We start from the raw sequence: 27,850 nt of genomic DNA on the forward strand, positions 1-27,850 counted from the left end.
ATGATTTCTTGAGTATGATACCAAAAGTACAGTCAACAGAAACAAAAATAGACAAAAGGGACAACAAACCTATTAACTTTTTTTTCAAACCTAATAACTTCTATATGTCAAAGGAAACAATCAGAATGAAGAGGCAGTAAGGCAAATAAGAGAAAATATTTGCAAATCATATATCTGATAAAGAGTTAATATCCAGACTACACAGAGAATTTCTATGACTCAACAAGAAAACAAATAACTGGATTAAAAATTAGGCAAAGGGGCACCTAGGTGGCTCAGTCAGTTAAGCAGTCGATTCTTGGTTTTGGCTCAGGTCATGATCTCAGGGTCCTGGGATAGAGCCCCGCTCTGATAGAGTGTGTCAGCCTTCACGCTCAGCTTGTGGATTCTCCCTCCCTCTCCCCCAGCTTGTGCTCTCTTTCTCAAAGAAATAAATAATCTTTTATTTATTTATTTATTTATTTTTAAAGATTGTATTCATTTATTTGACAGACAGAGATCACAAGTAGGCAGAGAGGAAGGCAGAGAGAGAGTGGGAAGCAGGCTCCCCACTGAGCAGAAAGCCAGATGTAGGGCTCAATCCCAGGACTCTGGGATCATGACCTGAGCCAAAGGCAGAGGCTTTAACCCACTGAGCCACCCAGGCGTCCCAATCTTCTATTTTTTTAAAATAAGATTTTTATTTAGTTTTATTTGAGAAGACTAAGAGAGACACAAGCTGGGGAGAGGCAGAGGGAGAGGGACAAGCAGAGCCTCCACTGAGCAGGGAGCCTGATGTGGGGCTCATCCCAGGGCCGGGGATCATGACCTGAGCCAAAGGCCCAAAAGCAAATGCTTAACTGACTGAGCCACCCAAGTGACCCTAAATAAATCTTAAAAAAAAAAAAAATAGGTAAAGGACTTAAATAGACTGTTCGCCAAGGAAAATATACAAATGGCCAACAAGCAATTGAAAAGATGTTTAACCTTACTAACTATAAGAGAAATGCAAATCAAATCAATGAGCTATCACCTCACATCCATTAGGATGGTTACTATGAAAACAAGAAAATATGTGTTGGGGAGGACACAGAGAAATCGGAACCCTGTTGATGGGAAGGTAAAATAATGCAGCTGCTCTGCAAAGTGGCATGTAGGTTACATACTAAACGTTAAGAGTTGCCGTTGACTCAGTAAACCTACTTCTAGGTATATATCCAAAATAACTCAAAGCAGTATCTCAATGAGATATTTGTACACCATGTTCACTGCAGCATTATTTACAGTAGACGAGAAGTGCAAGCAACCCAAATTCCACCAACGGATGAATGGATAAAGAAAATGTGGTTCAGGGGTGCCTGGGTGGCTCATTTAGTTAAGCGACTGCTTTTGACTCAGGTCATGATCCTAGGGTTCTGGGATCAAGCTCTGCATCAGACTCCCTGATCGGTGGGGAGCCTGCTTCTCCCTCTCTCTCTCCCCCTGCTTGTGCAGGCTTTCTGTCTCTTTCTCTCTGTCAAATGAATAAATACAATCTTAAAAAAAAAGAAAGAAAGAAAGAAAATGTGGTTCATATAAACAATGGAGTAGTTTCAGTGTAGCAAGATGAAGTAGTTCCAGAGATCTGTTACACAACAATGTGACTGTTGTACACACTACTTAACACTACTATACAATTAAAAATAATTAAGATGGTAAATTTAATGTTATGTAGGGTTTTTTTTTACAGTAAAAAATTTGATCTATTATTAACTTTTAGGCTTTCCTTTCCCTATGAATATAGACTTTCCTCCCAAATTGGGCCACATTTGTACATATGATTTTATAACAAGCTTTTGCCCATTGACTACAGAATAAAAGCCTTTCCAAGTTACTCTCTATTCTTTTAGGTCATTTAGAAATGTTGTCCAGTATTCCAATATATCAATCTATCATAGTTCACGGATTTCCTGTGGCTGGACACTAGATTTTATCCCTGTGAATAATACTGTGTGGCTAACTCAGGTTATGCTTTTCAAATAGTGTTAATATCAGCTGTTTTCTCTCTCCTCTTCTAATTGGCTCTCAGCTGTTACACTCCTCCCTTTCTAATCTGTGATGAGATAACCAAGTTAGCTAAATCAATTTACTTGTAATAAAACCTTGTTTGCAATTCTGCCATTTGCTCCCATTCTAGGTAAAGCGCTGTTGCAGCAGCTGCTAAGGGAAGTGGTTTTTGCTTATTTGGGGGTATACTTTCCAGTTAGACCAGCTCTCCCAGAATTGGTTCTGACCTCAATGAATAAATCCAGATGGTGGCACATACTCTTGTGGTTGCTTCCCCCCCCCCTGCATCCACTCCCTTCCAGGGTCTTGAAACTCAGTCTACCTGGGCACCACCTCATTGGTACCGGTTTCTGATTTTCTGAAGTCTTGCTGCCCCTTAGCTAGGTCTAGGAGCTCAGGCCTTCTTGGACTCCTGATACTGGTATGCTTGCGTACTGCTGGTTTCTACTTAACTCCTTCGCTTTAGTTTCTCAGACTTTTAGGTAACCCATAGCACGCACTTGTGCTTTTTGACAACTGTACTACTTAACCACCTTGGATCTAAGTTCACCACACTGTGTGTGTGTGTCTGTGTGCACATGCGCAAGCACATAAAATACACTTCAACAATTACAACAAAACTCCCAAGTCACATATTACTAAGAAGCCTAAATGCAGCTAGATAGGCTCCTTTTTCCCAAACTTACTTATACAATCTCATGAAACACTTTGTAAAAAACACATCCCCAGGTCTAGCCTAGTGGATATATTATTCTGGATATGCAATTTAGCCAATACTCATGTAGTACTTGTAGCCAGGCAAATTTAGAAACACTACATCCTTAATTTGCACCCTCAACCTCTAGGACACTGGGAAGTTCAACTGGGACCCACAGGAGAATAGTAAGCCTGGTAGCATAGGGTTTATTCCATCACGTAGAAAAATCCTAGGAGTGAAGAAACACTGTAAAGTCTTCAGAGCTTGAGACCAAAGCAGGAACTTAGGATCTTTTTACTCTTTCCACACCAAGGATGGTTTCAAACATATACCCCTTGGCTACAGATTCGATCCCAAATTTTGGGCTTCCAGAAGTGTTAGCTGGGAATCATACAATTCTTTGAAAGAAATAACAATAGAATCTGGATCTTCTGAGGACTGAGTTCTTTGCATAAACTCTAAAATCATTTGGGGTGTATGTTTTATTAGGTAATGTTCTATTTTCACATTAAAAAATCAGCTCAAGGGCGCCTGGGTGGCTCAGTGGGTTAAGCCGCTGCCTTCGGCTCAGGTCATGATCTCAGGGTCCTGGGATCGAGTCCCGCATCGGGTTCTCTGCTCAGCAGGGAGCCTGCTTCCCTCTTTCTCTCTCTGCCTGCCTCTCTGTCTACTTGTGATCTCTCTCTGTCAAATAAATAAATAAAATCTTTAAAAAAAAAATCAGCTCAATCCCAGATCTATGTCAGGTAGCTGTTCTGTTGTGCGAGCTATGTCATTATGGAGGCTTGAGAGAGGAAAACAGAACTCTGACACATAAGCCTCAACTCATGACAAGTCTTTGGCTTGGATCAACTATATGTAAGATATACAAGACATCACTCTTGTATATCTTACACAGATATAGAGGCACAGGGAGAGGGCACAGGAAGATCAAAACATGTCTGAGAATTCTAACAGAAACTCACCAGAGCTGGTGAATCCTGACCCTACCACATACACTATTTATTCACATGAGACCACAATTTCCATCCCTCTTACAACCTGCCAACTTGAGGGGATAATGTGAGGAATAAACAGAATTATACAGAAGTTAGGCCCTGATAAAAATCAGTCTAAAATTGTTGAAGAAAACTCAAATGGTGGTCGATAAGAGAGTCAAAATTGGAGGGGGAACAAAATTATGAGGGGAAAATGCCTTGTTAGTCTGAATAATAAAAAGAAGTTTAAAAACTATTATTTCTCTAAGAGAATTTTCTTCAACATGAAGGATAGTCATGCTACTGATGTTTATTTGATAAGCAAGCTAAATATTTAAGCATTTTTTCCCCTCATGGCTTTAGAAATGATCTCCTTTCTAAAAAATAAACAAATATATATATATATATGTATATATATATATATGTTATATATATTAGACATATGTATATATATGTCTAAAGGTAAACCTTTAAATGGTAAGACAGTAAAGTGATATAGAATGAGAAAAGCACTTTATTCAGTGCACACTGACAGTTTTTTTTGATTCCATTCATAATTGAATTTTTAAAAAACCTCTTGCAGAGTACTTTTTATGCTTTACTTAGAAAAAATATTGAATTTCAAGACCCCTAAAGTTATTAATGAAAGCTTATATTCCTTTTAAGTATATATGTACATATATACATATATATGTATATATTTAAATCACTCAAAGCAATTTTATACAAACCACTCAGAACAATTTTAAGAGCTGTTCTTTTCTGTATTTAAAATTGTCCTTTCAAATATTTAGAAGTTCCGTAGGTGGTGGCTTTAAAGGAATTTTTCCTAGAGTAAATTTCTTAGATTGAAAATGCTCCAGTTCTTCTGCTGTGAGTTGATCCTTGGGTGTGAATAATTTGTTATCTGTTGTGGTGCTGCCATTTGAGACTGGGAGAGAGGTAGTTATGCTATTGTTTCCAAAGGTGTTGCTAGATGACTTGGAAAAAGCAGTGTGGGAATGTGAACCTAGACTACCAAAACCAGCCACAGAAGTACCACTTCCAAAGGCTGGGGCCCCTGGAGCTCCAAAAGAGCCTGCTGCCATGGAAGCTGGAAATCCTGAAAATCCAGGTGATCCAAAACCAGTGGCTGCAGGACTTTTAAAAGAAAATGAAGCAGCAGATGTGACTGCAGGTTTCCCAAATCCAAATGCTGGAACAGAAGTAGTGACGGCAGAACTGGCAGAGGATGCAGCTCCAAATGCTGGAGTATTCCCAAACATAGGAGGACTTCCAGAAGGGGCAGAGCTTGGTTTAAAACTAAAATTCTGAGCATTAGCACTGCTGCTGTTATTCACTGGAAAACCTATAAAAATCAGAAAAAGGAAAAAATAACTTATTATAGTAAAGAATGTAACTACATTAACCACCCCTCCCTTTTCTCTTATTTCTACCATGTTTGAATGTGAGAAGCATATTGGATGGAAGGAGAAGTGAAAAGAAGAAGCTAGAACAAACCCACTAAATCCTGTTGTCCTATCTCTCTGCTATACCTGACCTCATTTGATCGTCCTCACTCATGGGTACAGCTTTGAGAAAGCTCTGGGATGAGGAGGTGGACTTTCACTTTCTGTTTCAACCTCAGATAAATCAGCCACATCCATTATCAAAGAAGTAACTCTTTCCTTAGCTATATTCTTTTAAATAGAGTGGTCACTTCATCTCAGTTTCCTCCTGTATAAATGGAGTGATTCTCAAGCACCTTCCAGCTCTCAACTAAGACAAATCTGATGAAATTGTACTCTAATAATTAACATCTCTAGTTTTTGGCTAAAAATTTTCCAGAGTTGCCATTTTTATTTTTATACTTTTTATGACAGTTCAAACTCCTCAGTCCTAATCTGCCTTTTTGTCTCTAAGAACTGCTGTTTACCTCTGTATACTAACTTAAAACAATTTTTCTTTTAAATTAAAAAAAAAGTGATAAGTATTGTCACTCGAGACAATATTATACTGTTATGCACTGTGAAAAGAAGGTCCTCAATGTGCTGCTACCATAGCCACTATGTACTCTGATAAAACTTTTGAAAAACCATTGCTAAAATATACTCTGAAAGCCTGAGCCACAGGGTCTTTCAAAAAATGTGCCCAGTCTGACCCCTATTTCACAAATGATTAATGAGCCAAATTCTCTGAAGCTCCATTATAGAAGGTAGTAGAATCTGCAAGGATGATTTAAAAATCACTTAAAGAGAGGGAGGAAGATGGTGTAGACGTAGGAGACCGTTTTCTCTAGTCCGTGGAATTCAGCTAGATAGCTAAAAAAATCATTCTGAACACCTGTGAACTCAACTGGAGATCTAAGGAAAAAATTGCTGCAATTCTACAAACAGAAAAGTGACCACTTTCTGCAAGGTAGGAGATGCAGAGAGGTGAATCCAAGGTGATGTATCAGAAGATAAATGGCGGGGGGCGGGGTACGATTTGCAAGCTGGCTACCAGAAAGTGATAGAGCAACGGAGCACAAAATGGGAACTTTTAGAAGTCCATCTGTCCAGGTGAGGGAAATGCCTGCCTGAAAGGAGATCAGGTGGTGAAGCAGGGCAGAATCCTATGGGGTAGAGTGTGATCTCAGGACCCCAGAGTGCAAAGGAAGACCTGGGGTGCCTTAATGTGGCAGAGTTCCCAAGCATCAGAGTGGCAAAGCCAGCTACAAATGGCAAGCTCAGGAGTGGGCTTTCTGCTCCGTGTTGCCATAAACCGCAAATTGTGGCATGGCTGGGCAACTGTTCTCTGAGCAGGGGCCCAGTGAGTGGCAAAACTGTGGTGAGACACCCCGCTCTTTGCCAGTGGGGAGGAGGGGTATGGGTATGAGCTGCAGGAGTCTGTAGGCTTTGGAGACTTGAAACAGAGTTGCATGCCTGAGATACAAACACTTGGTCATAGGCTGGGTGAGCACAGAATGCTAAAGGAGACCAGGAAGATAGCTTTTCCCTGAGGGCGAACTGAGGAGTGGAGGGTATGAGCTTTCAGCTCTAGGGTTAGAGACTGGGAGGCTGCCATTTTCATTCTTATCCCCTAACACAGCACGGAAAGCCTTCAGGGAACAAAAGCCACAAAGAGCAATCTGGAGTGCTTACACTTAGTGCGCCCCCCCTGGCAAAGGCAGTGCAATTCTCCCTGGGACAAAGATACCTGAGAATCAGTGCAACAGGCCCCTTTCCCAGAAGATCATCAACAACATCCAGCTAAGATCAAGTTTACCAATCACAGAGAACTACAAAACTTCAGTGCTAGGGAAAAACAGTACATAGAATTCATGGTATTTTCTAATGATTCCTCAGTCTTACTTTTTTTTTTTTTAAGACTTTATTTATTTGAGAGAGAGAGAAAGCACAAGCAGGGGGAGGGGAAGGCAGACGGTGAGAGAGAAGCAGGCTCCCTGCTGAGCAGGGAGCCTGATGTGGGGCTTGATCCCAAGACCCTGGGATCATGACCAGAGCCAAAGGCAGACACTTAACTGAGCCACCCAGGCATCTTACAGTCTTTCAATTTGAACTTTTTTTCTTTTTCCTTTTCAAGCAATTTCTTATTTTATCAACTCTTTTTTAAGACAAGGATGTCATACATCCTGCTTTTTTTTTTTTTTAAGATTTTATTTATGTATTTATTTGTCAGAGAGAGAGAGAGCGCGCGCACTCAAGCAGGCAGAGTGGCAGGCAGAGGCAGAGAGAGAAGCAGGCTCCCTACAGAGCAAGAAGCCTGATGCGGAACTCGATCCCAGGATTCTGGGATCATGACCTAACTCGAAGGCAGCGGCTTAACCAACTGAGCCACCCAGGCATCCCTTAGGTGAACCTAGACTACCCTTATCAACTCTTTTAAGTATTTTTTAATTTTCATTTTTATGGTTATATTCTATCCTTTCATTGTATTTAATTTGATTTTTGTATATACATAAGTTTCTCTTTATAATTTTGGGATCTAGTTTTCTAACAAACAGACCAAAATATACCCAGAATCTCTTGCATTGCTCTGCTCTGTTCATATGTCTGATTATATTCTCTCTCTCTCTCTCTTTTTAATTTTCTTTTTGGTTTCAGGTCTCTTCTGATTTGTTTACTGTATATTTCTCTGAGGTCATTGTTTCTATTTTAGTATTTTGTTTTCTCATTCATTTATTCTTCTATGGACAGAATGACAAGACAGAAAAACTGACTTCAAAAAAGAAAACAAGAGGCAGTACTGACTGCCAGAGACCTAATCAGTGGATATAAGTAAGATGTCAGAACTAGAGTTCAGAATAACAATTGTAAAGATACTGTTGGGCTTGAAAAAAGCATAGCTGACACCAGAAAGTCCCTTTCTGGAGAAATAAAAGAACTAAAATCTAATTAAGTTGAAATAAAAAAGGCTATTTATGGCTAAAATTTAAAAATGGATACTCTAATAATAGGATAAATGAGGCAGAAGAGAAAATTAGTGATACAGATGACAAAATGATGGAGAATAAAAAAGCTGAGAAAAAGAGATATAAACAACCACTGGATCACAAGGTGAGAATTCGAGAGATAAGTGATACCAAAAGTGAAACTATATTAGAATAATTGGGATCCCAGAAAGAGTAAAGAGAGAGAGGGGAAGAAGGTATATTTGAGCAAATTATAGCTGAGAACCTCCCTAACCTGGAGAGGGAAACAGGCATTCAAGTCCAGGAGGCACAGAGAACCCCTCTCAATATCAATAAAAATAAGTCAACGTTTCAACTTATAATAGTGAAGCTTGCAAATTTCAGAGACAAAGAGAAAATCCTGAAAGCAACTCAGGACAAGAGGTCCTTAACCTGGGAGGGTAGAAACATTTGAGTGGCAGCAGATATATCCACAGAGACCTGGAGGCCAGAAAGGATTGGCATGATATATTCTGGGTGCTAAATAAGAAAAATATGCAGCCAAGAATACTTTATCCAATAAAGCTGTCATTCAGAAGAGAAGAGAAAAGAGCTTCCAGAACAAACAGAAACTAGAAGAATTTGTGATCACTTAACCAGCCCTGGAAGAAATATTAAAGGGGATACTTTAAGTGACGAGAAAGCCCAAAAGTAACAAAGACCAGAAAGGAGCAGAGACAATATACAGAAACTGACTTTATAGGTAATACAATGGCACTAAATCCATCTTTCAATAGTTACTCTTAATGTAAATGGGCTAAATGCCGCAAAGGACACGGTATCAGATTGGTTAAAAAAGCAAGACATGGGACGCCTGGGTGGCTCAGTCGGTTAAACTGCTGCCTTCAGTTCAGGTCATGATCCCAGCATCCTGGGATAGAGTCCCGCATCAGGCTCCTTGCTCAGCAGGGAGGCTGCTTCTCTCTCCGCCTCTGCCTGCCACTCTGCCTGGCTTGTGCATACTCTCTCTCCCTGACAAATAAATAAATAAAATCTTTAAAAGTTTTTTTTTTTTTAAAGATTTTATTTACTTATTTGACAGACAGAGATCACAAGTAGGCAGAGAGGCAGGCAGAGAGAGAAGAAGGGAAGCAGGCTCCCTGCAGAGCAGAGAGCCTGATGTGGGGCTCAATCCTAGGACCCTGGGATCATGACCTGAGCTGAAGGCAGAGGCTTTAACCCACTGAGCCACCCAGGTGCCCCAATAAATAAAATCTTTAAAAAAAAAAAAAAGCAAGACACATCCATACACTGTCTGCAAGAGATTAATTTAAGCCCAAGGACACCTTCAGATTGAAAGGGAGTGGGTGGAAAGCCATTTATCATGCTAATGGACATCAAAAGACAAATTATATTTTAAACCAAAGACTGAAATAAGAGATAAGGAAGGACATTATAACATAATTAAAAGGTCTATCCAACAAGAAACCTAATAATTGCAACTATTTACACCCTTACCATTGGAGCAGCTATTTATGGATAAACCAATTAATAACAAAATTAAAGAAACACCTTGATAACAATACAATAATAGTAGGGGACTTTAACACCCCACTCACTGCAATGGACAGATAGTCTAAGCAGAAGATTAACAAGGAAATAAGGGCTTTAATTGACACACCAGACTAGATGGACTACAGATATATTCAGAACATTCCATCCCAAAGCAACAGAATACATATTCTTCTCTAGTGCACATGGAACATTCTCCAGAATAGATCATATCCTGGGTCACAAATCAGGTCTCAACTGGTACCAAAAGACTGGGATCATTCCCTGCATATTTTCAGACCATAGTGCTTTGAAACTGGAGCTCAACCACAAGAGGAAAGCTGGAAAGAACTCAAATACATGGAAGCTAAAGACCATCTTACTAAAGAATGAATGGGTCAACTAGGAAACTAAAGAAGAATTTAAAAAATTCACGGAAACAAATGAAAAGGAAAACACAATGGTTCAAAAGTTTTGGGATGCAGCAAAGGCAGTCCTAAAATATATAGTAATATAGGCCTTTTTCAAGAAACAAGAAAGATCCCAAATAGAGAACCTAACCTTACACCTAAACTAGCTGGAGGAAAAAACAGCAAGTAAAGCCTAAACCCAGCAGGAGAAGAGAATCAATAAAGATTAGAGCAGAAATCAATGAAATAGAAACTAAAAGAACAGTATACCAGATCAATGAAACTATGTGCTGGTTCTTTTTTTTTTTTAAGGTTTTACTCATTTATTTGACAGACAGACACACAGCGACAGAGGGAACACAAGCAGGGGGAGTGGGAGAGGGAGAAGCAGGCTTCCCGCTGAACAGGGAGCCCGACGCGGGGCTCGATCCCAGGATGCTGGGATCATGACCTGAGCCGAAGGCAGACACTTAAGGACTGAGCCACCCAGACACTCCCTATGAGCTGGTTCTTTGAGAGAATTAATAAGATTGATAAACCCCTGGCCAGATTTTCCAAAAAGAAAAAGAGAAAGGACCTGAATAAATAAAATCATGAATGAAAGTGGAGAGATCACAACCAACACCAAAGAAATACAATTATAAGAATGTATTATGAGCAACTATAGGCCAACAAAGTAGGCAATCTGGAAGACATGGATGCATTCCTAGAGACACATGAACTACCAAAACTGAAACAGGAAGAAATAGAAAACCTGAACAGACCCATAACCAACAAGGAATTTGAAGCAGTCACCAAAAATCTCCCAATAAACAAGAGTCCAGGGCTGGATGGCTTCCCAGGGGAATTCTATCAAACATTTAAAGAATAATGAATACCTATTCTTCCAAAGCTGTTTCAAAAAGTAGAAATGGAAGGAAAACTTCCAAACTCTTTCTATGAGGCCGGCATTACCTTGACTCCACCAAAAAGGAGAATTACAGACCAATATCCCTGATGAACATCAATGCAAAAATTCTCACCAACATAATAGCCAATAGGATCAATCAGTACATTAAAAGGATTATCCACCATGACCAAGTGGTTTTATTCCTGGGCTGCCAGGGTGGTTCAACATCTGCAAATCAATCAATGTAATACACTAAATTAATAAAAGAAAGAACAAGAACCATATGATCCTCTCAACAGATGCAGAAAAAGCATCTGGTAAGTACAGCATCCTTTCTTGATTAAAGCTCTTCACAGTGTAGGGATAGACGGAACACACCTCAGTATCATATAAGCCATATCTTATAAAAGGAAAGCCCACAGTGAATATCATTCTCAATTGGGAAAAACTGAGAGCTTTTCCCCTAAGGTCAGGAACATGAAAGGGCTGTCCACTCTCACCACTGCTGTTCAACATAGTACTAGAAGTCCTAGCCCCAGCAATCAGACAACAAAAAGAAATAAAAGGCATCTGAATTGGCACAGAAGAAGTCAAACTCTCATGCTTTGCAGATGACATGATACTCTATGTGGAAAACCCAAAAGCCTCCACCACCAAATTGCTATAACTCATACAGGAATTCAGTAAAGTGGTAGGATATAAAATCAATGCACAGAAATCAGCTGTATTTCTATACACTAAGAATGAGACACAAGAAAGAGAAATTAAGGAGTTGATCCCATTCACAATTGTCCCCAAAACTCTAAGATACCTAGGAATAAGAGGCAAAGGATCTGTATTCAGAAAACTATAGAACAATCATGAAATTGAGGAAGACAAAAGGAAATGGGAAAACATTGATTGATTGAAAGAATTAATAGATTGAAAGAACAAATACTGTTAAAATGTCTATGCTACCTGGAACAATCTATACATTCAACTGAGGGTTCCTGGAGGGGAGGGTGTTGGGGGATGGGGTAACTGGGTGATGGACATTAAGGAGGGCATGTGATTCAATGGGCATTGGATGTTATATAAGACTGATGAATCACTGAACTCTACCTCTGAAACTAATAATACACTATATGTTTGTTTGTTTGTTTTTTTTTTTTAAAGATTTTATTCATTCACTTGACAGATCACAAGTAGGCAGAGAGACAGGCAGAGACAGAGATGGGGAAGCAGGTCCCCCGCAGAGCAGAGAGTCCAAAGCGGGGCTCGATCCCAGGACCCTGGGCTCAATCTCAGGACCCTGGGATCATGACCCAAGCTGAAGACAGAGGCCTCAACCCACCGAGCCACTCAGGTGCCCCTACACTATATGTTAATTAAATGAATCTAAATTTTAAAAAATTAAAAATAAAAATATTTTAAAAATTAAAAAAAATTAAAATCCATTTAACATACCTTCAGACTTTATGATCTAAAACCTCTAAAATCCCACATTTCTAAAATTAATGAAGTCTTGCATTACTTTATCATTTACCTGGTGATCCAAATGTTACTGCATTTGTACTGCCAAATCCAAATGCAGATGCTGGTTGATTTATTCCATCCTTTACATCTGAGAGCTTTAAAAAAAAAAAAAAGGAGGCAAATAATAAAGTAATTAATGAATAATTCTGAGTTATCTTTCCCATACACTTTATAGGCAAATTCAATTTTTAAAATGTACACTTAAAAAATATGTTTAAAAAAATATATGTTTAACATAGAAAAATGCCCACAATATGAATATGCACAGAAGAAGACAGACCAATCTCAATGAGGTAAGAGCAACTGGCTGATGAATTATGGGTGATTTTAATTTTAATTTAAGCTTCTAAAATATTTTCTAAATTTCTTCAATGAATATGTTTGAAAATGAAAAAAAATTATAATAATATTTTTCAGTGTCTATAGGTTAATTATCAAGAAACCTAGATTTCATATAAAGGGCCTTTAGAGGCTACCCAATCTGCTTACTCTAATACTTGACCTCAAGCTGATTCACAATTACATTAAAAGCTTATTATTGAACTCTAGTAAATATTTCCTATCCCTGAGAATACTTTTTGTTCTTGCTATTTTCTACACTAGAAATGTTTTTCATCTGTGCAGAATGAAATCTTAATCTCCCTTTTTAAAAAAAAATATTTAATTTATTTATTTGAGAGAGAAAGCATGAGCAGGGGGTGAGCGGTAAAGGGAGAGGGAGCCCGATGTGGGACTTGATCCCAGGACCCTGAGATCATGACCTGAGCCAAAGGAGATGCCCAACTGACTGAGCCACCCAGGTGACCCTTTAATCTCCCTTTTGAGGAACTTTCCCTTACTCCTTACCCACAAGAATCTTTTCCTGATCAACTCAAATAGATATGATCTCTCTCATTTGGAAGCCTCAATAGCATTGTTCAAAAATCAATTTCACTGAAGTGTAGTTTATAAGCAATAAAGTGCATCTGTCATACATACATATATTTCAGTGAGTTCTGACAAACTTATAGCCATGACAATCAAGATTTAAAATATTTCCATCACGCTTCAAAGATCCCTTGTGTTCCTTCTCAGTCAAGCCTCTCCCAAACCCTAGGTACCATGAACCACTCATCTCCTTCCTATCACTATACATAAGGTTTGTTTTCTCTTTTCTAAAGATTTATAAAGGGGCGCCTGTGTGGCTCAGTCATTAAGTGTTTGCCTTCGGCTCAGGTCATGATCCCATAGTCCTGGGATCGAGCCCCGAATTGGGTTCCCTGCTTGGCATGAAGCCTGCTTCTTCCTCTCTCACTCCCCCAGCTTGTGTTCTCTCTCTTGCTGTCTCTGTCAAACAAACAAATAAATCTTAAAAAAAAAAAGAGATTTTTAAAAATTTATTTATTTGAGAGAGAGTGAGTAGGAGGGAGAAGGAGAGAGAATGTGAAGCAGACACTGCACTGAGTGCAGAGCCCAACAAGGGGCTCAATCTCATCGCCCTGAGATCATGACCTGAGCTGAAATCAAGAGTCAGATGCTTAACTGACTGAGCCACCCAGGTACTCTGATGAAGTTTGTTTTCTTTAGTTTTTCATATAAATGAAATCACATAGTATGTACTTTTTTTCTTTTTTCTTTTTTGGTCTAGCTTCTCTCCTTCAGTGTAATATTCAACAGGTAAATAGATAAACATATACATATACATATGCTGGATTAAAAGAACAAAGAATTAACTACTTGGCATAAAGAATAAACTACTGACACATTCTAAGCCCCTTGTGGGTGGACGGTTCAGGACCCTCCTCACCTCTGGAGGGGCCCCTAGAGAGCTGACAAAGGGCAAGGAAGTTCTAATCCCAAGGGAAGTTCTGCAGTTCTTTGGACTCCGTTATCTCTTCTACATTAGCAGTGGTGAGCTGGGCCACCTCTCACATAGGGACAGAATACTTCCAATATGTCCTACTAAATTTAAATGGCATCATAACAACTAAACAGTGAAGAAATGAACTCACCCAAAAATCTGTTTAGGAAGTACATATTTAAGAAAGGGGTGGGTGCTAGAATGGTCACATAGTCATTTATTAAGTTAGACAACCACAACTCTCATATCCTTTTCAGAAAGTAGAAGCATAAATCAGCTGGGAAACTGTAAATATCTTATTTCAAAATAAGGTTCCTAAAGAGTTTTTATGGGAATAAAACATCATAACTTTAGTGATAGAGATAATGAATATGCTACAGTCGGGACCATGTATCTTTGGAGACAAGTGGGTATGTATCTACTAAAGACATTTCTATATAAGTCAGGGAACATATGGTGAGTGTTTTTCAGTCACAAAAGTATACATTAGTCTAAATGTATATTCATATCATTTTTCAGAGCAATTTCTTTGTAAATGCTGATAATGTTACATACTGAAATTTATATAATGTTTTCAAAACTAGACCACCAAAGTAAAAAAAATTTACCCTAAAAATAGTTTTAGGAAAGCAAAGTTATCTCTGCTTTTCTGACTAAGGAACAGAGAGAAAGCAATTCCAGGACTGTGACTTTAAATAATGATACAGTCTTGAGAATGTGTGTGTATCATAATTCCTGACAGAGAATTTTAGTTTTGCTTTCCAAATTCAAAGTGAAATTCTCTGCAAAAAAGCAACAGATATTTCCAGTAGAAAACTCTCCAATACTCACCAAGGCTATGTTAGTTGATGTATTTAGGCTCTTCAGTTCATTTATTCTATTTCTCCATTGATTTATTAACTGTTGGAGGGAATTTAGCTGAAGAGAGAAGACAGAAAAATAATGAGTCAATTTTGAGTGTTTTAACTTTCTCTAACAACTTCGTGTCTTTACTTGCCAAAATCACAAAGAGTTTATAAAACATTTTTATGGAAAATTGTACAATTTGCCCAAGACATTCCAGCTATAGTTCCCTCCCTGTTCTCCAACTCCTGGTGTCCCCTGGTTCAGAATCTCAAGTATGTGGCAGCACAGAGAGAGTTACATATGGATGGGAGTCAAACATGGGTACTAGTAGAAATGCTTGATCATGACTGTAGACAACACAAAATACAGTTTATGTCATTTCCTTTAGTACCAAACTTACTTAAGCCCAGCTTTATTTTTTGACATCTGATACATGAGAATGTTAATATGTACAGACGGTGTCTTTTTTCACTTTGTTTTTCTAGCATTGATCATGGTGTCTGCACCTAAGAGATGCTCCATAAATGTCAAATGATGAAAGGGTCTGACTTCTAGGAATAACCGCTATTATTTCTAATAAAAATAGTGACATTCTAGTTATATAGCCAAAATATATTATTACCATGTTAGATAACCAACCAATTTCGAAGAAAGTAATTTAAAAAATATAAATAGCCTTGTCTTGAGAAAGATTCTAGACCTCATCCACTTTGCCAATATATAAGCAAGCCACTACAAACAGAGAAGACAGTAATTAACAGCTAATCTGGTATTAAAGTAGATGAATAGGAAACAAACTTACATAACTCTGTAAGTTATTGCTGGTTAAGAAGTTACAGTATTCAAGCCTCAACTCCTCTGGTGAAATGTCTGTAAAACCTGAAGTGAGGAATCAATTGGAATCTTTAAAATAAATACCAATACTTTTAATAATATAGTAAAGCTGTAAGTTCTAGACAAGAAAATATGTTGATGTTGATCATAAGGAAATTTTTACAATCATAAGGAAAAATTTCAAAGCCTATATTTTAATGTTGAACAAAGTATAAAATTAAAATAGAATACAATTGGATATCTGATTTTCAAAGGGAGAAATTTTCTAAAGATAAATGGAATGGAAGGAATAACAAAGAAAAGAAAGGGTTGACCACATACACATTCAAACTTCTGTCTAAAGAATATTCTGCATGCCAGAAACTATAAGCAAAATTAAAAGGCAAATGGTAAACTGAGAAAACCATGACTGTAACATATATGACTGGAGAAGAGCTAATGTCAATGTATAAATAGTACTTACAAACCAATAAGAAAAATAAGTTAATATGGGCAAATAAACACCCAACTCATAAAAAAATTCAAATAGCCAGTAAATAAGTAAAATAAAAGAGTTGAATTTAAAAATACAACTAAAAATAGAAACAAAATGCTTTACTTAATGGAAAAAATTAAAAATGGATGGTATTTACTATTATTAAGAATGTGGTAAAATGGATATTCTCCTAAATTGCTTTTAAGGGAATTAAGGTGTTTTTCTGGGAGAAAAATTGTAAATAAGCATCAAATGTCTTAAATATGTTTACACCTTCTGTCCTTAAATAGAATTTCTAGGATTTAACCTCAGGAAATAATTAGATATATAAACAAAGAGTTTTATGTATGAAGATGTTCATTCTAGTATTTTTAGTAGTAGAGACAAACTGAAAACAACAAAGTAGAATACAAAACTAGATTATGATCCTAATTTTATATATTTATATATATACACAGGAAATATGGTTGTATGTGCATATTTTGAAAGAAAGACTCAAAAATGTTATAGTTATCTCTATGAAATCAGGTGATCTTTATTTTGTTTACATATTTTTGTATTTTTCAAGTCTTTTATGGCAACAGCCATAAATTTATAATTAGGAAAACTTTTTAAGAAAGTTCAGGATGTTTTCTACAGAGAATTACTCATATCCCACACATCATTAACTCCACACACCCCTATACCCCAGAATAAAGAAAAGACTAAACGTTCAAATTAGAACCTTGGATTCTTTTTTTTTTTTTTTTAAGATTTTATTTATTTGACAGATCACAAGTCACCAGAGCAGCAGGCAGAGAGAAAGAGAGGGAAGCCGGCTCCCTGCTGAGCAGAGAGCCCCATGTGGGGCTTGATCCCAAGATTCTGAGACCATGACCTGAGCCAAAGGCAGAGGCTTAACCCACTGAGCCATCCAGGCGCCCCCAAAACCTTGGATTCTTCTAACAATTTATCTTTATACCATCTTTATTAACTGTTCAGGCCAAAAAACCCAGGAATCCCCTTGCATTTTTCATTCCTCACATCTAATTAATCAGGATCCTGCCAGTTCTAACTCCAAAACAGAACATGGATTTGACCAATTCTGTCTCCACTGCTAGTAACTATAATTCAGTCAGTCACAAGCATTTATCTCCTAACTCATCTCCTTGCCTCTATTTTGCTTCCCACCCCCCTACCACTCCCTACATACCATTTCTTTTCATACAATAGTCCAAGTGAGTTTTTTCTAATCAGATCATGTCCTTCTCCCGCTTAAAGCTCCACATGGCTACCTAGAAAAATTAGGCCCAATATGACAGGCTGACTCCATGGCCTGTGTCCTATGACTCTTTCCCTTCTTCACTCTCCTCCAGTGGTTCAGGCCTCACTAGTCCTCAAACTTGCCAACCTTGTTCCTGCAAGGGCCTATGCACTAGTTATTCCCATTGCCAAGAATGTTTTCCCCAAATTTCCCTAAGTGACAACCTTCTTTTCACTTAGGACTCATCTTCAATACTGTCTCCTAAGAATGGATAAACACTCTAGCTAAAGGAATGCTGTCCCTCAAGTCACTTTTTCCTCCTTCCAGCTGTTCCTCCTCTGAGCCCCAGAGGACACAGAAAATTATGTGAGTATTTTCTCAATTCTGTCAAGGGTGATACAAAAATAGTATTATTTTAGATGCACAGGAAAAGTTAATGCATTATAATTGATGTCTAAGGACAGCAGTTGGGTGCCTGGGTGTCTCAGTAGGTTAAATGTCTGCTTTCAGCTCAGGTCATGATCCTAGGGTCCTGGAATGGAGTCCTGCATCGGGCTCCCTACTCATGCATCTCCCTCTACCCCTCCCCCCTGCTTGTGATCTCTCTCTCTCTCAAATAAATAAAATGTTAAAAAAAAAAATCCAGGACAGCAGTTCCCCACCTTCCTGGTCTCATGACCCAAATATATTCTTAAAAATCACTAAAAAAACCCCAAAAGCTTTTGCTTATATAGGTTATACATATCAATATTGACCATATTTAAAATGAAAAATAAGAAATACAGAACATATTTATTAAATCACATAAAAATAAGAAACCAGGGGCGCCTTGGTGGTACGTTGGTTGAGCATCCAACTCTTCATTTCGTCTCAGGTCACGATCTCAGGGTCATGGGACTGAGCCCTGCGTTGGGCTCCATGTTCACCTTGGAGTCTGGAGTCGACTTGAGATTCTCTCTCTCTCCCCCTCTTCCTCTGCCCCTCCCCCTGCATGCACTCTCTCTCTCTCAAATAAGTAAATACATCTTTAAAAAAAAGGAACCAACTACATATCAACATAAATGAAAAGACTAATTTTCAAAGCAAAAAAATAAAAATTTAGTGAGATGAGCAGCATTGTCTTATGTTTGCCAATTTTTTAATATACCTTAATTTTAAAATATTTTATTGCTAAAAAATGGTAAGCCTCTTCAGAACTTTCAGTGAGTCATCAGCTTTTTGCTGATGGAGGGTCTGTTTGTAAATTTTTTTAACGTTTGACTTTAATAGAAGACTGCTGGATTATTCTGCTTCTACATTCAATCTGTTGCAATATATTGCCTAGTTGAAGTATATGAAGAAAGTTTGTTCTAATACAGATAAGTAGTTGGAAATGGAGGACTTAAATAGCTTTTTCAGGTAATTGTGGACATTCCTCTTTGACACTACCTCAAAACTTGAGAGGTTGTAGTTTCTTAAAGGTTAGCTATAATGCAAATTCAAACCATATTCATTAACTTTTTGTACTACTATATTAAATCCAGTGGTTTATCTTGTGCTTAGAATGGATTTTTCAGCCATGCATAATTTTCACTTGAAAGCCTGAATTTTGTCACTGGCAATAAACAGTCATTTTTTGGTACGCCTGGGTGGCTCAGTTGGTTAAGTGTCTGTCTTTGGCTCAGGTCATGACCCCAGAGTCCTGGGATAGAGTCCCACATTGGGCTCCTTGCTCAGCAGGGAGCCTGCTTCTCCCTCTGCCTGCTCTGCCTGTTCTGCCTACTGTTCTCTGTGCTTCTGCTCTCTCTGACAAATAAATAAATAAAAAATCTTAAAAAAAAAAAAAAAGATTGGGGCGCCTGGGTGGCTCAGTGGGTTAAGCCTCTGCCTTCGGCTCAGGTCATGATCTCATGGTCCTGGGATCGAGCCCCACATCAGGCTCTCTGCTCAGAAGGGAGCCTGCTTCCCCCTCTCTCTCTGCCTCTTTGCCTACTTGTGATCTCTCTCTCTCTGTCAAATAAGTAAATAAAATCTTTAAAAATTAAAAAAAAAAAGATTAAAAAAATAGTCATTTTTTTTCTTTGAGGTGATAGGCTTACTTCATTAGTTTTTTTAGAAAATGTTGCCAAATACCAAAGTCTAGGTAACGACAGTTATCAGTCATTCTTTCAAGTAAATATTGTCTGTGAAAAAAGTGGCTAGTTGAGCTCACAACTCAAATGATAACCTCAGTGCTTTCCCTCAAGACAACTATCATATCTGAGTATGTGGCAGAAGCACTTATGTGTGCTTCCCATTTTGTCACACAGATTAAAAAGGTGTGCACTCAAGGGTCAAGATTAATAAAATCAACATTTTTACTTCTTTATCAGAAATTTTAAGTGAAAAAATGGCATAAATTTTTTTTTTTTTTTTTTTTTTTTTACAGTGGTGCCTGACTGGCTCAGTCAGAGGAGCATGTGACTCTTGATTCAGGGTTGTGAATTTGAGTGTTGGTGGTATAGTGGTGAGCATAGCTGCCTTCCAGGGTTGTGAATTTGAGCCCCATACTGGTTGTAGAGATTACTTAAGTAAACAAACTTTAAAAAAAATGGTTTTGTATTGACTTCTATAGTCTCCTAGTACAGTAAGTTGCCTCTGCCTTGATTCACACTAAGATATAAGTTTTACCCATCAATGTTTTTGTACCAATAGTGCAAATGTCAACAGAGTGAAAATGGCAATTAATGTCTTAGTACTATTATGAAAATTGAATTTTGAGCCTTTAGAATGCTCTCAGGAATAGAGTTGCCAGACTTAGCAAATAATAATACAGGATACCCAGTTACATTTGAATTTCAGATACACAACAAATACTTTTTTAGTATAAGTATGTCCCAAATATCACATGGAATATTCAGATACTAAAAATATTATTTTTTAGGGGAGACTGGGTGGTTTAGTTGGTTAAGTGTCTGACTCTTGGTTTCAGTTCAGGTGTTGATCTCACAGGTTGTGGGATCAAGCCCGGTGTTGGGTTCCCCACTCAGCAGGGAGTCTGCTCCCCTCTTGCTTTCTCTCCCTCTGCCCCTCCCTTGGCTTGTGCACCCTCTCTCTCTCTCTCTGGAATAGATAAATAAATCTTACCAAAATTAAAGAAAAGAAAAGAAAACACTAGTGAAATTATCTTTTTTTTTAAACTAGTGAAATTATCTTATTTATTTATATTACTTATTGTCTCCTTCCCTCAAAAACACAAGCTCTCTAAGGGAGGGACCTTGTCTGTCTTGCTTATCACTCTATCCTTAGAGCTAAGAATAGGGCCTGGCACAAAAGAAATTCTGTAAGTATTTTCTTGAATGACTGAGTGAATAAATAACTAAGGACTGATGTGATACCAATGCTCATAGGGAAATGAACAGGTAGAGCTGAGACAGAGCAGGGATCCTAGAGTTCTGAGAGATTGCAAAGGCTCTCATCTGCTAGATACTTGCTGTTTACTCCATAGGGCAGATGCCCAGGACCACCCAAGTGGGATTAGAAAAGTGTGGTGTTCTAGGTTTCAGCTCAGAAAGGGCTTAGGGGACTACAGACCAGAGAAAACAGAGGGAAAAGGGCATTCTAAACAAATGCTAGCCAGCTGAAGTTCTTTACCTTCGCACATCTCCAGGACAGGTCTCAACATGCTTTATGAAAAATAGCTATCTTTAGAAGAAAATATAGGGAAGAAAGGGAGAACAGCATCAGGCAGCCACGGCCTTAATGGCAGGTAAGATGTGACTCTTCTAGTCACTGCAGGAAGCTAAGAGATTTTAAGTTGTACCCATAGGCAAACAAGAAAGCAGAGATTTTTCGGGGGCTTACAGAATTGGAATTGTGGTGGGTACTGATTTCAGTATTTTCTCATGTGAACTATGTATCTTTTTTTTTTTTTTTAAAGATTTTATTTATTTATTTGACAGAGAGAGATCACAAGTAGACACAGAGGCAGGCACAGAGAGAGAGAGAGAGAGAGAAGCAGGCTCCCTGCTGAGCAGAGAGCCCCATGCGGGACTCATCCCAGGACCATGAGATCATGACCTGAGCCGAAGGCAGCGGCTTAACCCACTGAGCCACCCAGGCGCCTGTGAACTATGTATCTTAAATGAACTGTATCTTCTAAAAAAAAAAACAAAAAAACAGAACTGTATCTTCTAATCCTTATTTCTGAATTACGAAGTTCTGCCAGAATACTGGAATACTTGAAACAATGTCCAAACTTTCTTAACTGTAGCTAAGTTTGTAGTTAGTTTACTTGGCACGATCTTGGTTTTAGAAAATAAGAGTTGTAAAACATATTTTAAAAACATACAATTTCTCAATTACCTGAAATATTAGGTTTCTTTTTCATTGGTGAATAAACAGAAAACATCCACTGCCCTGATGATTCCCAAATTTCCATATCTTTTATAATTCCTTCCCTGGGGAAAAAAAAGAGCAAAGGATCTTTTTCATCTGCTTATTAAAATTTATTGTTTATAATTTTCAATGATTTTTAAATTGTAGTAAATATGTAATTTCAGATTAAAAAAGAAAAGATTTTATTTATTTTTAGAGGGAGCAAGAGAGAGTACACATGCAAAGGGGGCTGCCGAGGAAGAAGGAGAAGCAGATTCCCCGCTGAGGGTGGAGCCTGACACAGGGCGCAATCTCAGGACTCTGAGATCACCACCTGAGCTGAAATCAAGAGTCAGATGCTTAACTGACTGAGCCACCCAGGTGCCCCTAGATTTTTTCCATTGTATTTTCTGAAGACTATTCTTTAGAGCAGAATTTATGAACTAACAACTATATTTAATGATTTTAAGTATTATAACATTAAATAAGTTCATGGTTTTGGTTTTCCAGTAAATTGAACCATTAAGCAATAAATTTGGTAAATGAGAACTATCAAACTATACATATTTTAAAGAACTAAAATATACAATACTAATTTTAATCTTTCTTCATTCATTATCATAAACATCAATAACATTTAACTGGGAAAAGAAAGAACCACGTATTGCATGGAGCACTGTGTGTGGTGCATAAACAATGAATTTTGGAACACTGAAAAAAAAATAAAATTAAATAAAAAAAAGAAAGAACCACGTAATATAGAACCATAAAATTTTTAAAGTGGGTAGGACTTTAGAGATCATTTTGTCTAATTCTCGTATTTTGCAAAAAGGGACAACAGATCCACGCCCATATAGTTAATTTATTGGCAAAGCGGTGGGTAGATTCAACTCTAAATTAAATGTTTCCCTCCCCCATCCAGAATGTTACAATTAATAAAATGATAGATACCACAGAGATAATGTACTAAATTCAGGATTTTTACAACATCAAATACAGGAAAGCGGGCTTTGTTTGCTCTTTTACGTTTTTTTAAAAAAATCAATTGTATATGATATATGGATCAAAATATTTACCACTCATTCTAATTTATTATGAGAAATAAAAGACTAACGAATATATTTAAGTTCTGTCCTGGGAGCTGAGGCAACAGTTACAGAATGCCAGGGACTATTTTGGCACGAGTCACATTCTACTATGATCAGGAAATAATAGAGAATCTACTCTACAGTAATAAAGGAAATCAAATGAAACCAGTTTCAACGGGGGTAGTGAAAGTAAAAGTTTTAGGAAAAATATACCAGATGCCTTAAGTGACCACCAAGAGTACAAACTGCTTTAAATTACCTCATACTTTGTAAAGAACTAATAATATACAACAAACTCAAGCAAAACTACCTTAGAAAGATATTCACAATATAGTGTTATCAATAGAAAAATGGAAAAAGCATAATTAGCTCTCAGAAGTCATTGTGCTGGTCTGGAAAGGTGACATATTTTTAAGGGTAATAAAGTATACTATGACATATGCAAAATAGTGGTTATCTCTGCGTGATAGGATTGTGGGTGCTTTTTCTTCTTTTTGCTTATTCTGATTTTTTAATGATGTATTACATTTTTTTTTTTAAGATTTTATTTATTTATTTGACAGACAGAGATCACAAGTAGGCAGAGAGGCAGGCAGAGAGAGTGCCCCAATATCACTTCTTTTTTAAAGAAAATACTGTAGGTACTTTTGGAAAAAAAAAAAAAAAAAAAAAAAGCAAATGGGTAGTAATTTCTCGAAGGCTTCCACTTACAGAAGTTTCTTTTCATCTTTCTGCCCATCAGGGCTGGGTGAAGCAAATGGGTTCTGGGACACTCCAAACCCTCTGTTCCTGCTAGGTGAAGCTCCAGAATTGAAGGAACTGAAAGATGGCTTTTCTTGATCTCTGCTGCCCCCCCATGGTGTTGATTTGGAGAAGCTGGATGGCTGGATAACGCTGGAGTATCTTTGGCTGGTGGTATTCCATCCACGTCTGTTACTACCTGAAAATAAAGAATAAAACAATTTTATTGGCAATTCCTCTTTTAAACCTCTAAAAATTTCATTATATTCTCTTACTATGTGCAGACATTATACAAAGATTCAAGAAGCACCACACTGCCACTCATTTTAAATCAGAAAACTCTTCATTTTTGGCTTATATATAGTTACTTGTAACCAACAAATCATGTAATGGTCTAATGGCATTTTTTGTTTAACAAGATTGAGGGAAGTGCAAACCCTGAGGAAAATAATGATATATTAGTAAGTTCAGCTGATATAAACTTATTAAGTAAATAATTGCTTGATAGTAGATTTAGGATGTATCCTAAATCATAAACTCCTTCAGGATAAAAAGCTGTCTTAATCATTCTTTGCTCTCTTACAGTGCCCTATAGAGCAGTAACATCAGAAAATGGGCAATGTATTAAAGAGTTTGTTGAATATGAAAAATTAGATTCTACCCTCTATCCTTGAACAGATGCTTAAATCTACTTGACTCAGTCTTCCCTCTGGGGAAATAACATCTACCCACCAATCTTTCACAGGGAGATTATAATTTACATGTGAATAAAATGCATTCAGTTCTATTATCAGCAGATTCTAATATTTCATAATTATCACAATGAGGCAACAGGACTCTCTTCCCTTGTCTCTGTATTTTAAAAAATTGTTGGGCACCTGGGCAGCTCAGGTGGGTTAAGCATCTGCCTTTGGCTCAGGTCATGATCCCAGGGTCCTGGGATTGAGCCCACATCAGGCTTCCTCTGCCTGCCACTCCCCCTGCTTGTGCTCTCTCTGTGTCAAATAAATAAATAAAATCTTAAACTACCTCATTTACTCAGCACTTCCTAGTTGGAACTAAGATAATTTGCCTTGTTTCTGACTGAATTAAGAGATATGCCATGAAATGTATTAAAAACTGGAATGATGCGAGATCTATTCCTTCATGAAAATTCATCTCCCAACTCTAAAACTACCTAATAAAACCAAAGAGAAAAAGGAACAGATTGCTGGGCCAGATCCCTCATTTAAGGGTTAATGGTATTTTATTTTTCTGAAGTTCCAAATTCGTTGGGGGATGACACAACTGAAGAAGTTCATTCTTTCTTTTGTATATAGCTTTTGGTCTTCATTTATTAATTACAGAAGCATTCATTTCTGGGAGATAAACACTGTTTACTTGTTGAGGTTTTTTTTTTTTAAATATTTTCTTCATCCATCAACCCATTAAATATTTGCTTTCTAATTACTACGTCTATAGTGAGTCTCCACAGAATGTCAAATATTAAGTAACATTTTCCGAGGAAATACGTTCCCAAGTATCAGACCCCCCAGTCCTAATTTTTGGTTTGGAATATTTCACAAGACTAATTGTGGGTGATGCAAAAGTCCTGTCTTCAAGAGAGTGATCAGACGTGAAACCACTATGCAACACAAATTAAAGATCAGACGAACAGTCCTAAAAGAGGGAAGGGAAGGAAAGGAACAGAAGGGGGTCAGCATCTTGTGATACTTTTAAGGACTAAGTTTCAATCCTAAGAAAATAAAAACCTACCTATTCATCTGACCTTTAAAACCTTGCTTTGCGTGGTTTCATTTCTGATCCCTCCTCTCCTTGAACGCTGTCCTTTCACCTCATCCACAATTGGCTTAAATATTCCAAAAACTTTGACAATGACTTAGACCCAGTAGGACAACGCGGTCCTCCACACCCCTTCTCTCATACCTCAGAGTTCTTTTTCTTCTTCTTCTTTTTTAAGATTTTATTTATTTATTTGACAGACAGAGATCACAAGTAGGCAGAGAGGCAGGCAGAGAGAGGAAGGGAAGCAGGCTCCCTGCTGAGCAGAAAGTCCGATGCGGGTTTCGATCCCAGGATCCCGAGATCATGACTTGAGCCGAAGGCTTAACTCACTGGGCCACCCAGGCGCCCCCACCTCAGAGTTCTTTACTGGGCAACCCGCCTTTCCAGTTCTACCTCCAACGTTACGAGCACGTACACTCGCCCAAGGGAGAGCATTGCAGCTATCAGATTGTTCGAAGGAGTTTGCGACTTCCCCAACGTTAAGCATCCAGGCTGTGACCGCAGCTGCTAGCCTCTCTCGAAAAAAAAAGTTCAGTAAAAATTATATTTAGGGTGTTAAGGGAGAATAAAGAACCAGTACGCAGAAGGGTAGGAAAGCAAGGAGGCGTCTGGGTCGACCTCCACCAATTCTCCGGACCATCACCACGCACAGACAGGAGAGTTTTGACACGTACTTCCGACCTAAAAACTCATTGTTTCGCATTCGTACCAAAGGCCAAGTCCCCGTCTTCATCCCCTCAACTACAACCAGCCGAATCCCCACACAGCAGAGAGGAGCACCGGAGACAACCTGTGCCGGGCCTGTGGGCGGGACCGAAAGGGGGACGACGCGAGCACGTCACCGTCACCTGACTGGTGCGCCGCTGCGCTATGCCGAGCGGCGGGCCCCACGCCGGACGCCCGTTCTCAGCCCCACGGCCCTGGCTCCAGGCCTTCCCCAGCTCCACCGGCGGCGGAGGAAGGAGGGGCACGTCACCTGAGGGCTGCTGCTGCCGTCCTCCGCCCGCACCCCCGGCGCCGGGATGTTCGTTCCAGCACCGGTCTCCAAAGCGGCACCGGCCTTGAAGGAAGAACTGACAAATGGTCATAGCGACGGCGTCGCCCACGGAACGGTCTTCAGTCAGCACCCTCAGCGGACGGAGAGCCCAAAGCAACCGAAGGTCCCTCCCTGCTACCGTGACGTCATCTTCTCGCGTCCCCACCTCCCCCCTTCTCTCGTCCTGCCCCGGGATGAGAGGCGTAGGTTCTACCCAATAGGATTTGAGAAGAGCGGGCGGCTCCCGCTCGCTGAGTTGGGCTTGGGAGAGCGGAAAGCTTGAATGGTTAACGTGGGGGGAGAGGCACGTTTGCACGTGGTGCAGAGCCTCGGACTGCAAGGAAAGCTTGAGGGTCCGAAATAAGAGGAGAGCAGGTTAAGGAAATTTAGATTTTCAGCACAGCCACGGAGGATTTTAGAGACCGAGTTGTAATTTGCATTTGTACAGTTGAGAAAGTGAAAATCCGCGCAGCCATTCATCAGGTGGATAACCGATAAAGCCACTTAAAAGGTAAACAGGAAACAGTGTTTCCTTCAAGGACAGACTGCAACTGAAAAGTATCATAACCCCATCTTTGGATAAACACTACATTCTTACACTCTGAGAAAGCTAGTTCTTTAAAGTCCGTGTACACGCCGCTGTTTGAAATTGTATCAGTAAGAATGAAACATCCCACTCTTGCCTGGAGGAACTAAGACACTTGGACACAGAGAAGCAGCATCGATTTCTATACAGGTGCCCACCTTCCGATAAGGCGTTCCTGAAAAAAGCATTTCTATTTTTCTTAATTTTGTAGTTTCCGGGAGGCCTGGGTGGCTCAGTGGGTTGCCGGCTGCCTTCTGCTCAGGTCATGATCCCAGGCTGCTGGCGTGAGTCCGGGGTTGAGCTCCTTGCTCGGTAGGGACCCTGTTTCTCCCTCTGCTTGCTCTGCCTGCTGCTTGCTCCCGCTGCTTGTGCGCGCTCGCTCTCTCTGACAAATAAAATCTTAAAAAGAAAAAAAAAAAATTGTAGTTTCCAAGGAAACATGACCCCACATCCACTTCTCAGTCCAGATCCGATGTTGATGCCTTTACACAGAGCTCTGCTTTGCTTTGAGCTTATAAAATCTTACCTAAAATCCACCTAGCCCGCAAATCTTACAGTTGTCTTTTCCTTCGTAGGGTGAGACACCCCTACCATTCCTCTGGTTC

The 27,850-nt window shown here is 38.8% G+C and overlaps 1 protein-coding gene across 4 annotated transcripts in view; it reads right to left on the minus strand.

The window, feature by feature from the left end:
• Positions 1–26,802, minus strand: part of NUP42 (nucleoporin 42) — a 43,705-nt gene extending 16,903 nt beyond the window's left edge. For 2 of the 4 annotated variants that reach the window (XM_032873348.1, XM_032873359.1), the window contains exons 1-6: positions 26,600–26,802; positions 23,809–24,037; positions 21,998–22,092; positions 15,925–16,001; positions 15,108–15,194; positions 12,447–12,531 (exon numbers count right to left, since the gene is read on the minus strand). In XM_032873348.1, the coding sequence (XP_032729239.1) occupies positions 12,447–12,531; positions 15,108–15,194; positions 15,925–16,001; positions 21,998–22,092; positions 23,809–24,037; positions 26,600–26,711 (685 nt within the window). In that variant the 5' untranslated portion in view covers positions 26,712–26,802. Of the gene's footprint in view, positions 1–4,284; positions 5,048–12,446; positions 12,532–15,107; positions 15,195–15,924; positions 16,002–21,997; positions 22,093–23,808; positions 24,038–26,332; positions 26,432–26,599 lie in introns of those variants that run through there. The other 2 variants (XM_032873329.1, XM_032873339.1) reach the window with 2 other exon arrangements.
• Between the last annotated feature and the right edge of the window lie 1,048 nt (positions 26,803–27,850).

The sequence above is a fragment of the Lontra canadensis genome, unplaced genomic scaffold, assembly GCF_010015895.1.
Source record: "Lontra canadensis isolate GAN:19392208 unplaced genomic scaffold, GSC_riverotter_1.0 scaffold2, whole genome shotgun sequence".
Taxonomy (NCBI): Eukaryota; Metazoa; Chordata; class Mammalia; order Carnivora; family Mustelidae; genus Lontra; species Lontra canadensis.